Source organism: Lagenorhynchus albirostris, chromosome 10 (genome assembly GCF_949774975.1).
Source record: "Lagenorhynchus albirostris chromosome 10, mLagAlb1.1, whole genome shotgun sequence".
NCBI classification, from domain to species: Eukaryota; Metazoa; Chordata; class Mammalia; order Artiodactyla; family Delphinidae; genus Lagenorhynchus; species Lagenorhynchus albirostris.
The window spans coordinates 1216065-1227863 of record NC_083104.1 but is presented as its reverse complement, the minus strand read 5'-3'; the positions used below and the strand labels follow the sequence as shown (position 1 = coordinate 1227863).

Below are 11799 nucleotides of genomic sequence, written 5' to 3'. Positions count from 1 at the left end.
CGCCCCGCCCCTTAGTCCACCGCCTCCGCTTATCACACATGTTCTCCCCCCACTCCGCCCCCAAGCGCAAAAACCAGTCGCGCAGGCGGAGGCGCGGGGCCCGGCGTGCTCTCCGGGCGGCTTTAATGGGGTCCCGGGGCAGCCCCTCGGGGCGTCGGGTGGGGACGGGGATGGGGCCGAGGTGCGTCGTGAGTCGGGGGAAAGCGGGGACCCCGTGCCGAGGGCCGGGCGGGGCACAGCCCCTCACAGGTGCGTGTCCTCCTCGAATACGTCCGAGTCCTCGGGGTCGCGCTTGCCCCCCATGAGCGCGCTCCAGCCCCCCGGGCCGTTGACGGCGCCGCCGCCGTTCAGGCTGGGCTGCTTCTCCTGCATCTCCGACTGGCTGTCGCTGGCCACGTCCAGCGTGGGGTTGTCGTGGCAGCCGTTCTCCACGAAGCGCAGCTCCTCGCCGTGCGACTGCGGCGGGAGGGGCCGCTGGGAGAGCACGCCGGGCCCCCGCCGCCCCCGCTTCATCCCTTCACCGGGCCTCAGGCCGGCGGCCAAACCGCACGCAGGGAACCCCAGCGGACCCTGATGGACGCAGGCCCTTTCGGCTCTGGGTCCTTTCTTAAAATGACTACTGACCCTGCACACGGAACAGACCCATGGCCTCCCTGACACCATCTGGTCCCTCCCGCCAGCGCCGACCCCTTCTAAAGGGGCTCATGGGAAACAGGAGCTTTGTGCCCGGGCCCCTCCTTTGCGGGGAGCCGCCAGGCTGCTGGAGCCTCCTGTTGACGCCAAGCCCCCAAGCCAGGGCCTGTCTGATGAGGCATCCACAGGAGCCCAGGCCTGCAAGGCCGCCCGCCCCCCAGCAGCGGCCCTGCGGGTGCAGCCAACGTCCCGCTCCCTGCACCTCCAGCACCTAATGCGAGGCCGGCGCCCTGCAGAGGGCAACTGGGGGCCAGGCCCTGCACTAGCGCCTCACCCGCAGTCACCCCACCGGCAGATGGGGACACTGAGCCTCAGATGCCTGAGCTGGGCACCCCCTCACCGGCACCACCGCGGCCCAGCCCCCTGCCCCTGAGCTCCACGCTCGCTCACCACGCTCGCTCACCACGTGTTTCAGCTTGGGCAGCCGGCGCTGCCAGCAGTTATAGAGCAGGCCGAGCACGATGATGATGACGCAGATGGCGCCGATGGCCACCAGCACCACAAAGAGCGTCCCGTAGTCGCTGCGTACCTGGCTGGCCCGCGCCTGGCAGCTGCCGGTGGTGGAGTAGTTCTGGATGCCAATCTGGGGGCGGGAGGGCCCGGTTCCTTAGCCGAGATCCTAGGGTGCCAGGGCTCCCCACAGGGCCCTTGGGGTCGGAGCTCAGGGACGGGGAACAGGCTTGCCCGATCTCCAGCCCACGCTGCCTGAGGGCGCCTCCACCCCCAGACTCCTCACAAACCCTGCTGCAGGCGGCCTTTGGCCCTAAACCCACCTGGTGGTGGCCCTAACCCCCCACTGAGGTTGGCCCCATGCCAGCAGTCACAATCCACACGGTCCCCACCAGCTTGAAAAAGGACACGAGCAGTTGTGAAGCTCTCTCCTCACATTCTCCACCACACACCGCAAGGAACTGCAAACACAGCTTCTACCTTGGGGGGCAGGGGTGTCCCGGTACCATTATGGCCATTGTGGGCCAGAGAGAGTGCACGTCCTCGGCCACCCCCAGTCTCCCAGCTTCCTCCCTCTTCCCACTGGAGTGGTCACCAATGTCATTTAGCGCCCAGCACCCCCGACACTGCGTTGTCTCGAGTGGGCGGCCTTCTCTGGCCAAGTGTCTGCTCTGTCCCCACCGGGTCAGGCAGACACTCTCCACAATCAGCATCTCGGGTGGAGGAAAGCAGGAACGGCGAGGTGCCGTGATCAGATGACAGGCGCCAGGGCGAGGGCGCCGTCCACTGGCTCCGGCGCAGAGACCTGGGAGTCCCCCTTTCTAAAGCCAGGTATTAGCTCTTCTTGCTGTGAACCACCTGTATATTTCCAGCACTTTCTCTATTCTCTTTTAAGTTACCACGGCTCAGGTCTCCTGCTAGACTCACCACCAATGCGCGTGCTAAATCTGCCCACTAACATATGTCCAAAGACCCAGCATGCCTTTCGGCCGAATCAGTCCGAATGAAACGTCCGGAAAAGCCAGAACACCCAGGGGAGGGGAGAAGCAGAAGGGTCTGTAAAAAAGGTCAAACCCCACTTTCCACCAGCCCCCCAGTGTTCGTGAACCCCAAGTCTCACAACTGGACCGGCCCCCGTGGCTACCCAGGTGGTGTAGGTACAGCATCACGGCGAAAGGCCCAGGCTCTCGAATCTCGCAGGCCTGGTCCAAAGCCTGGCTCAGCCACGCACTCGCTGTGCCATTTTGGGCAAGTCACCTCCCTGCTCTGGGTTTCAGCTCCCGTCTTAAATGGGGCACCTATGGTACTCAACAGGGGGCCTTATTTACTGCTTACAACCCCGGGGTGGTGCTCAAGGCCGGGTGAGAGAACCCAGTCTGGCACTCAGCACACTTATCAAAAAGCCGCAAACCACCACGGAGGCCACCCCCAGCCTGGCGTGGACTAGATAAGGAGGTGGGGCCTCAGCTCTGTCAACAAACACTGGAGGGCTCTCAAGGGACTTCCCTGGTGGTCCAGGGGCTAAGACTCCACACTCCCAATGCAGGGGGCCTGGGTTCGGTCACTGGTTACGATACTAGATCCCACATGCCACAACTAAGAGTTCACATGCCACAACTAAAGATCCCTCATGCCGCAACTAAGACCCGACACAGCCAAATAAATAAATATATAAAAAACAAACTAAAAACACTGCAAGGGGCTTCCCTGGTGGCGCAGTGGTTAAGAATCTGCCTGCCGATGCAGGGGACACGGGTTTGAGCCCTGGTCCGGGAAGATGCCATGGAGCAACTAAGCCGCGGAGCAACTACGCCCATGTGCCACAATTACTGAGCCTGCACTCTAGAGCCCGCAAGCCACAACCACTGAGCCCACGTGTCACAACTACTGAAGCATGCGCACCTAGAACCTGTGCTCTGCAACAAGAGAAACCACGACAATGAGAAGCCGCCGCATCACAACAGAGTAGCCCCCGCTCGCCGCAACTAGAGAAAGCCCGTGCACAGCAACGAAGACCCAACGCAGCCAAAAATAAATAAATAAATAAAAAACAAACAAACAAATACTGCAGAACTCTTGAGAACTACGGGGACTGATAAGGCCCCTGGATTCCAGTGAATGGACGGGGCCTGGAGGACACGGGCTGTCCTCAAGAAGGGAGGTGAGGAACTGCACTTCCTCCTCTGGGGAAGGTGGATCTGGAGTAGAGGTCGGCCAGCCTGTCTCCTCAGCCCAGGTCCCTGGGGCTGGCCAGGTGGGCGGTGGACTGCCTGGGTCGCCCCACCCCACCCCACCCCGGGGCCCCCGAGCTGGCCCAGTGCCGCGACTCTCAGTGGGGAGTGCCTGGTGACACTTTCTTTTGTGCCTTTGGGAACTGTGCCACGTTCTCCCCACCCACCAGGCTTCTGCACGATTTCGAAATTTGCACGATTTCGCTTCTCTGCCGTCCACCAAAGAACTCCGCTTACCCTCCAAGATCCCCTCGGGGGGCCCCTCCCTCTGCATCCTCTCCTGACCACCTCCCTCCACGGCTTGGGTCTGCGCCTGCTGTCGCATGTCACACGCACCGCAGCTGGTAGCTCCGTGCTCCTCGGGAGCTGGGCCTCGGAGACCGGAGACAGGAGCTGTCCAGAGCTGCTTCAGGCCGCACCCCGCCACGCAGGCCCTCACGCCTCAGGGAAGGCAGCCCCGCCCCAGAGTTTTAGGGGTGCAGGGAGCACGGCCACGCTCTTACCTCCACCAGGCTCCCGCGGATGTCGCCCAGCATGGAGAGGACGTCTTGAGTGGGCACCACCCCTAGGGAAACGCACCATCAGCACAGCCCTGGCCGCAGAGCTGCTCGGGCTCCTGACCCTCGGACCCCATCTGAGCCTCCGAGCCTCACTCCCCAGCGTGGAGCCCACACCGACCATGACCCGTACCTGCTGCCCACCCGCTGGCCCCTTCCAGAAGCCACACCCACGGCCCCTCCCCCACCACACAGAGTACATGGGCCTGCGCCTCCCTCCCGACCAGGGTGCACTCATCCTCCTTCTCTCCAGAACCCAGGCCTGTGGGCGTCACTGAGCCCTGAACCAGGCAGTCCAGCTGGGACTCAGCTTGCCCTCCCCACAGCCCCCACTCACCCTGCTCGCCCACCAAGGTCATGAGCAGGTGCCGCTCCCTCTCGCTGGGCTTGCTCAGGGAGATGCGCCAGTCCCCGTGGCGGCTGCGGCCGTGGCGGGGCAGCGCCGCCTCCACCAGGGCCAGGAGCTGCAGCCCCCGGTGCCGCCGGAACACCTCCTGCGAAGGCAGAGAGAAAGCCCCGCGTTCGGTGACGGGTGATGCCCCCTGACCCCAGCCTCTAGGCCTGGGCCCCTCTGACCCGGGAAAGGCCAGCGGGCTGCCCAGAGTGGCTGCTCAGGGACCTCTGGGGACCACGGAGGAGGCTGTGACCCTGGCCTCGGGGGACAGTGGGCACAGGAAGACCTGAGTCCACTTGGTCCCTGCAGGCGTCCAGGTGCCCCCTCCTGCCTTGGCCTCTTGCACTCACGCGGGGCCTGGTGTCCAAACGTGTCATGTGACGGACGAGTATGTCGGGGGGGAGGACAAGAGAGTGCGCGTCAATACGGCCACCGAGGTGGGAGGCATCCTCCCCAAACTCCCCTCCGCCTGTCACTGGAGAGACAGGGCTCAAAGCTGGGCAGTCAAGAAAGAGTCTGCTGTAGAGAACGAAGGTGTGGACACCGAGGCGGGAAAGTGGGGGGTGGGGATGAACTGGGAGATTGGGGTTGACATATATACACTAACATGTATAAAATAGATTAAAAAAAAAAGACGCCTGCGTCCTCGCAGGGTGCAGCGGTGCCCAGGACAATTAGCAGAGATGGCCATAATGGCAGACCCCTGGCCGCAGGGAGGGGCAGGAGAAGGGAAAGGAGACTTCTTTCCCATCTGGCGCTCTTGTGCTGCTGAGATCTCCTTCAGCTTGTACACAGGTAATCACACAAAAACAAAAACAAGAGGCTGGCAAGAGGCTGGCACTGAACAGGAACTTGGCACGGGGCAGGAGGCCTTGCCTCTGGCTCCCAGCCCGTCACTGTCCCTTCCTGGCCCGTCTGGGAAGAGGCCCTCCTCTGGCCGGGTCCCCCGACCCCTGGCCCCCAGCAGCCCCTCCCTCCTGTACGTGGGCTCCTATCTCCAACGCTCCCAGCCGCGGGGCCGCGAGCCAGGTGTCTCTGCCCATGAGACCCAGGCGTCTCTCCAGGCCAGCCTTGTGGGCTCTCCTTTCTGCTGGGGCCCAAGCTAAGGAGCGTGGCTGTCACGCTACTGACGTGATGAAGGGCCTTGTTGCCATGGCAAGTGCCCAGTGCAGGCTCTCACGAGTGTTAGGCTCAGCAGCCTAAGAGAGGCCTGCTCAGTTCCACACCTGGGAGAAGGCTGGTACCTGGAGATGGCCCGAGCGAGCGGCTCGGGAAGCCCCAGCTCCTGAAATGGCCGCTACCGTCCGTGTGTGCGCGTGCAGGGGAGGGGCAGCCGTGCCTGAGCCCTCCTTGGGGTGGCGCCTCCCCGTGTGTGTGGGGGCTGCAGCCCTGTGCGCCACCACCTGCGCACACCCCCCATTTTCAGCGTCCAGACGTTTGCCTGGCTTAAGCCCTAGACCCACAAAGTCAGTTCTGGGAGGGTCTGATGACTAGGTGTCTCATACATTCATTCTGTAGATGGGAAGTGAGTGTCAGTGGCTTTGGAATCAAATATGGACTCAAATCTTGGTTCTGCCATTCATCGGCTCTGGGACCTTTAGCAACACACTGCACCTCTCCGAGCCTCAGTTTCCCCATCTGAAAATGTGGGCATCGGGCCTAAATCCGTGGGCTTACTGTGAGGATTGAAAGGACTTATTCAGTCATAGGTGCTGGGACGACTGGATATCTCAGCAGAAAAGAAAAAACATACCTGGACTCATAGGTCACACCATACACCAAAGTCAATTCCAGATGCATTTCAGATCTAAAGCTTTTAGAAACAAGCATGGCCTTGGAGTAGGCAAACATTTCTAAATTGGACCCGACGAAACCACTAACCATGAACGAAAAAACTGATAAGTTGGAGTATTTTATGATGAAGTTTAAAAAAATTAAGAACTTCCATTTATCAGAGGGTACTATTAAGAGAGTGAAAAGGCACCCCACAGGGTAGGAGAAAACATTTACAATATGTATACAAGACAGACGTTTCATGTCCAGGACATATAAATAATTTACAGACATCAATAAATAAAAAGTCAGATAACCCAGTCAATAAATGAGCAAAAGATCTGATGAGGCACTTGACCAAGAGGCTAAAACACACATGAAAAGCTGTTCAACTTTGTTAATCATCAGGGAAATGCAAAGTAAAGCCACAAAGTAGTGCCACCACACTACATACCTCGCAAAATGGTTAAAATGAAAAACAACACCGATGGCCGGCAGACGCGGCAGCCCCAGAGCACCCGGGTGCTGCCACGGTGTCACCGGCACAGTCACCGTGGAAAGTCGCTGGCCGGTATCCAGGGAAGGTGAACGTACGCATACACGCTGACCCCACGGCGCCACCCGTTGGAATGTGCCCGAGATGTCACAGGAAGACAAATACTGTGCGATCCCACTAACATGAGGGGCCCAGAGCACTCAGATTCACAGAGACAGAAAGTAGAAGGGTGGCTGAGAGAGGGGGGAGATGGAGTTGTTTAATGGGGACAGAATTCCAGTTTCTGCAAGATGAAAAAGTTCTGGAGATCTGTTTCACAATAATGTAAATGTACTTAACACAACCGTACACTTAAAAATGATTAGAATGATAAATTTTATGTTAGATTTTTTTACAATTAAAAAATCCACCGTAAAAAATAATATTGACTAATTCGGTGGATGTCAAGTATTAAATGAGAATAACAAACCAGACAAAAACAGGGAAGGCTGAATGAAAGCTATAAGCTTCTATGTGTTCTTTGGGAAAAGAACAGAGACATTAACTTTAGACTTCATTGTTCAAGTATGTGCCCCCCAAACTCCAGAGTCTCAAGTCCCCATGAAAGCCATGAGAGCTCCTTGAAGAATGTTGATTCCGTGTCCAGGGAAGGGAACATTCAAGAACAGCCTGGAACATCCTTGTGCACAGAAAGCAGGGAAACTAGCAAACACTAAAGGTTGGTCAAAAGGACTCAGAAGCCAACTCTGAGTTGAGGCTTTCACTGGCCAAAGATGGCGTTGTAGGCAACGCAGGCTGCCTGCCACTCAGTTCCACAAGGATCAAGTCTTAAGCCACTGCAGTCGCTGACCTACACTCTGAGAGGAATGCAGGACGAAGCATTCTGTGTCTGGATATATGGGCCCCCAGAGAGTTAACATGTATACTAAGGAAGAATGGCATTGACCCCAGATTCCTGCACTGTCCCACACACAGAAAAGCACTCAAATCATTAACTGAGACGTCTGGTCCTCAAGGCCAGCAGTGACCTTTCCCTGAGGTCTCCGCTACATGCGTCCCCTTCACCGAAGTTCATATGTATCCTGGCTCGTCCACCCGAGAGGCTGTCTCCCAGGCCACCGTCCTCAGTCAGACACTGAATGAACTCGACTCACAGCCCTTACCTCGTGCTTTATTTCCAGTTAACAGAGTGAGCATCAGTAAGACTAATAACTGCACTGCCCTGGATTGAAACACACCAATGATGTTACAATCTATCACTTTATAAAGATGCTGGGAAAAAGAGAACACCTCGTTGGTCACTTGTGGATTAAACGTGTGCATGTACTTTCACTTTTCTACCAAACACACTAAGCAAGAATGAAGGCTTTTTCTTTTAAGGTCTAAAACCACAAAGACAAAACCACAACAAAACAGCAGAGGAGACAAGAGCCACAGCATGTGATCACCGGAAGCGGATGGATGAGTCAGAGTTTCCCAGTTCGGCAAGCCCGAGAGAGCCAGACGCTGAGCCAGGCGGGGAGAGCTGAGGAGCACCCAGACTTCTCGCCCAACTTGCCAAACGCTCTGGATAAGCGGCACTGGCTCCCTCTGGGAGAGAGAATGGAAACGGCACCAGCACAGGACCACACTGAGAGTGTGTTTAAGAAGCAATGGACCCCTAGTTCCCCCTGACACCGCACAGCTGACAAACATCCCTTCTCCCTGCAGAAGACGGGACGCTTGTTCTTTAATGATGGTAAAATAGAGGGTCTCTGACCTTGAGGACACCAGACCCAGCCGTGGGAGGGGCTCACACTGCGAATGGGTGCGGTGAATAAACTCACCCATCAGGCACGTGTGTCCTAACACAGAAACACAGCCCTCTCCCAAGCTGCTCCCAGAACCCCGGCGGCCAGCCCCATACCCTCCCCGAAGGACAGACGTTCCTTTTTCCAAGAACCTAATCACCCAAGAGGAAGGCCCTAAAGACACTCACATTAGAAATTTTCACATGAAATGGCCCGGCCAGACCACCCTCCCGAGAAGCTACAGTGAAGCCCGCCCCCAGGCTCAAAGCTTCTGACCAGCTTTGGCTGGCCCTCCTTAAACAGCACCAAACAAACGCCGCCAGACAGCTGAGGAGAGGACGCATGTGGAAAACTGAGAACAAAACTAACAAATGGGGAAAGCGTCCCGTACAGGGAGAAAACAACTCTTCAGAAAGCAATTTCAATATCCTCATGGAGAGACGACATCACACGCAGAATCAAAAACGGAGGGGGGCAGGCACAAAGAGCCTTGGGGATTTAAAAACCCGAGAGCCCTCTTTTCTCAGACGTTGGTGGGAGGTGGCTCCCCCCAGGGGGTCAGGCCACCCACCCCGGCCCGGCCTGCCGCACCAGCACTCACACAGTCCACGTTCTCCGCCATGTTCAGGATGATGTAGTTCTTTCCGGCTAGGTTGCTCCAGTCTTCGCAGATCACCTGTGCAAAGAAATAAGAAGGGCATCTGGAGGGAGGGTGGACGGAACCCTGTGAGAAGCTAGGAGGGCGAGGCCAGGCATGGGTGTGACAGCTGGGTGAGAGCAGACAGCCTCTGCAAGGTGACATGCCCAGGACCCGGCCAAGGTTCACCAACCCGATGTCTGGAGGGAGTGGAGGCAGGAGCTGTGTCACAGGGGCCCGGCTGCAGGGGCCGGCCTGGAAGCTTTCGAAGGCAAACTCGTGTAACGTTCTGAAGGGCAAACAGTAGCATGCCTGGGGGCCAGACGCACAGCTGACCACCTGGAACCCCTCCTTTCCTTTTGGTGTCGGGGTGGGCGGGTGAGGAGGAAAGCAGGGGCAACTGCACAGTGGTGGGGGGCGTGGAGGTGGGGCTGGCCAGAGCGCTGTCAGCACCCACCCTCAGCGGCTGTGACGAGCAGAGGGCACCCGAACCCATGACTACTGGGCGGGGGTGCCGAGCCTGTACACCTCAGTGTGAAGAGGATGCCCGCTGCTGGGCCATGAGCTGTGCCCCCCAAAGTTCTGCCCGGGATCCACCCGCCGTCCCGGGGCCCGGCAGAGCTCTCCCCATGCCGTGAGCTGGGCATGGCCGGGCAGCCCGCGAGCACCCTCACTTACCTGCGTGGAGTCCCAGGGTGTTCTAGACGGAGTGTCGGCGGTCTGCCCTTCCTGGGGCAGCTGGCTTAGGGTTTCTCGTCCCACGGCAGCAGAGGAAGGTGTCAGCTCCGTGTCTCCAGGAGCCAGTGAGAAAGAGGCTGAGGCTCCAGGGTGCGTGGGGTCTTCGTCTGAGGCCTCAGCCCCGCCGGGAGCTTCTGTCTGAGAGAACGAGGCCGGGGACGGTCCCTCCCCCGGCCGGCCAGCCAAGCCAGCTGTTTCCGCAGTGGCCTCCTCACTGGGCTCCCGAGGGGCCTCCAACTCTAGCCCGTGCCCTGCGGCTGGCAACGCCGTGCCCCCTGCCCCCCAGTCGGCCACATCCTGACCCCCCAGGGTCACTGGACTTGGGGCGACTGTGGGCGGGGAAAGGCTTGGCTCCATGCTGCTCCCCACCTCCACACCCGAGGAGGCCTGGTCCCCAGACTCTTCGTGCCGGTGTTCGGGGGCCCCTGGGGTCTGGCTGCTGCCGGTGGGAGGAAAGCCGTGGACCTGACTTCGGGGTTCTTCTTGGGATCTGGTCACAGGCAGCAGCTGCTCCGCCTCTTCCTCCTCTGCAGGGACCACACGCCAGGGTGGCTCCACCACGCTCATCTTGGGCAGGGGAGACGGGAGGCTCGCCCCCTCCTGACTCTGGCCCGTATCCTCTACGGGACCAGCCTTCTCAGTCAGGTCTGGAAAACCGTAATCTACAGACAAAGACGGAGAGTTCATTCACGAGCGTCATCATTCGTTGATTGCTGAGTACGTGCTGAACGGATGATGAAAAGAGCCGTGAGACCCTCAGGGGAACGGCGGGGAGGCTGGACAGTTGATCGTGTGGGAAAGGAGTGGGAAATAGGAGTGGATTGGTGGGGACAGACTGGGGGGACAAGGGCCAGGCTGGTCCTCACTTCCTTCATGGGAATAGAACGACACAATTCGGCCACTTAAGTCCCACAAACACGGGAAGGTGCGAAGCCTACACGCTCCCCAGAAGTGGCCCCGCTAACATCTGGCGCACAGGGTCCCTGCGGTGCCTTGTCCGGGCTCTCCCCGGGAGACCCCATCACGACCCTTCACCCCTTTTCTAATGGGCTGGGGTGGGCGTCTTCCAGGTGAAATCCCCCAATGAAGTCTGAGAGCCCTGCGGTCACAGATGACCACCACTGTCCCTAGCCAGTGCTCTTATTCTGTCAATCAGGTCCCGACTGGGAAATGCAAGATGCTGGGAGAGCAGAGAGGGGCACTGGCTGAGCCCACCCAGCGTCTGGAGCCTTCCAGCACTCACAGGGCCACTGCCGGCGGGTGGAAGGGGAGGTTCCTCTCCCTGCCATCCCTGGAACGACACTGTGAAGCAGAATACGGAGGCCTCCTGGAGACCAGGACATCTGGCTTCTCAGCGCACCCCAGGCTCCGTCAGGATAATGACACGTGAAAAGCACAGACCAGTTTTGCTGGAAGTTCATTCAAATATCAGAATCTATATCTAGGTAACAACTGTTATTGGCTGCCATTTTGTTTCAAAATAATAAATATCAAAGACAGGTCTGAAATACTGCGTAGAACTGAGAGGGCTGGGGAAGGTCTCAGGTGCTGACTGAGCTGCTCATTCTCCTCCTCCCAAATTTCTGTCAAATGACAAAATTTTTTTTTTCACTGTCAAAATGAAAGTCTAAAAAATGTAGATAAATTTCTGGGAACATGGAAAGCAGATGAGATCATAAGATCAGATAACCCCTCAGCCAAAATTAACAAAGAAAAAGTCAGCAGTGGAGGAGGGAGACTCTCTTTCCATCAGAATTAAGGAGAGAGACTACCGTGGGGTTAGCAAGGACACAGAACAGAAAGCTCAGGGAACACAAGATAATTTTTAAAATTCTAATGAGTATCCTCAGAAAGACCTAAAAATATTGCATCCCTAAAATAAGAACAGGCTAATAAGAAAATGAAGTAATCTTTAAAAAAGAAAAGTTCTTGGAAACTGAAACTTGATTGTTTAAATGTGAAAATTCGATAGAACAGCTAGAAGAAAAATCAAGGAAAAGTCATCAGAGCAAAAGCAAAAGGAAAGAAAAGCTAAAAGAT

General features: G+C 57.6%; 1 protein-coding gene across 2 annotated transcripts in view; it reads right to left on the bottom strand.

Moving 5' to 3' along the window:
* Positions 1 to 86: 86 nt before the first annotated feature.
* Positions 87 to 11799, bottom strand: part of PODXL2 (podocalyxin like 2) — a 31867-nt gene continuing 20154 nt past the window's right edge. Inside the window, exons 3-8 of one of the 2 annotated variants that reach the window (XM_060160970.1) lie at positions 9700 to 10421; positions 8986 to 9060; positions 4269 to 4425; positions 3878 to 3939; positions 1097 to 1276; positions 87 to 456 (exon numbers count right to left, since the gene is read on the bottom strand). In XM_060160970.1, coding sequence (XP_060016953.1) covers positions 244 to 456; positions 1097 to 1276; positions 3878 to 3939; positions 4269 to 4425; positions 8986 to 9060; positions 9700 to 10421 — 1409 coding nt within the window. In that variant the 3' untranslated portion in view covers positions 87 to 243. The remainder of the gene's footprint in view (positions 457 to 1096; positions 1277 to 3877; positions 3940 to 4268; positions 4426 to 8985; positions 9061 to 9699; positions 10422 to 11799) is intronic. The other variant, XM_060160971.1, reaches the window with a different exon arrangement.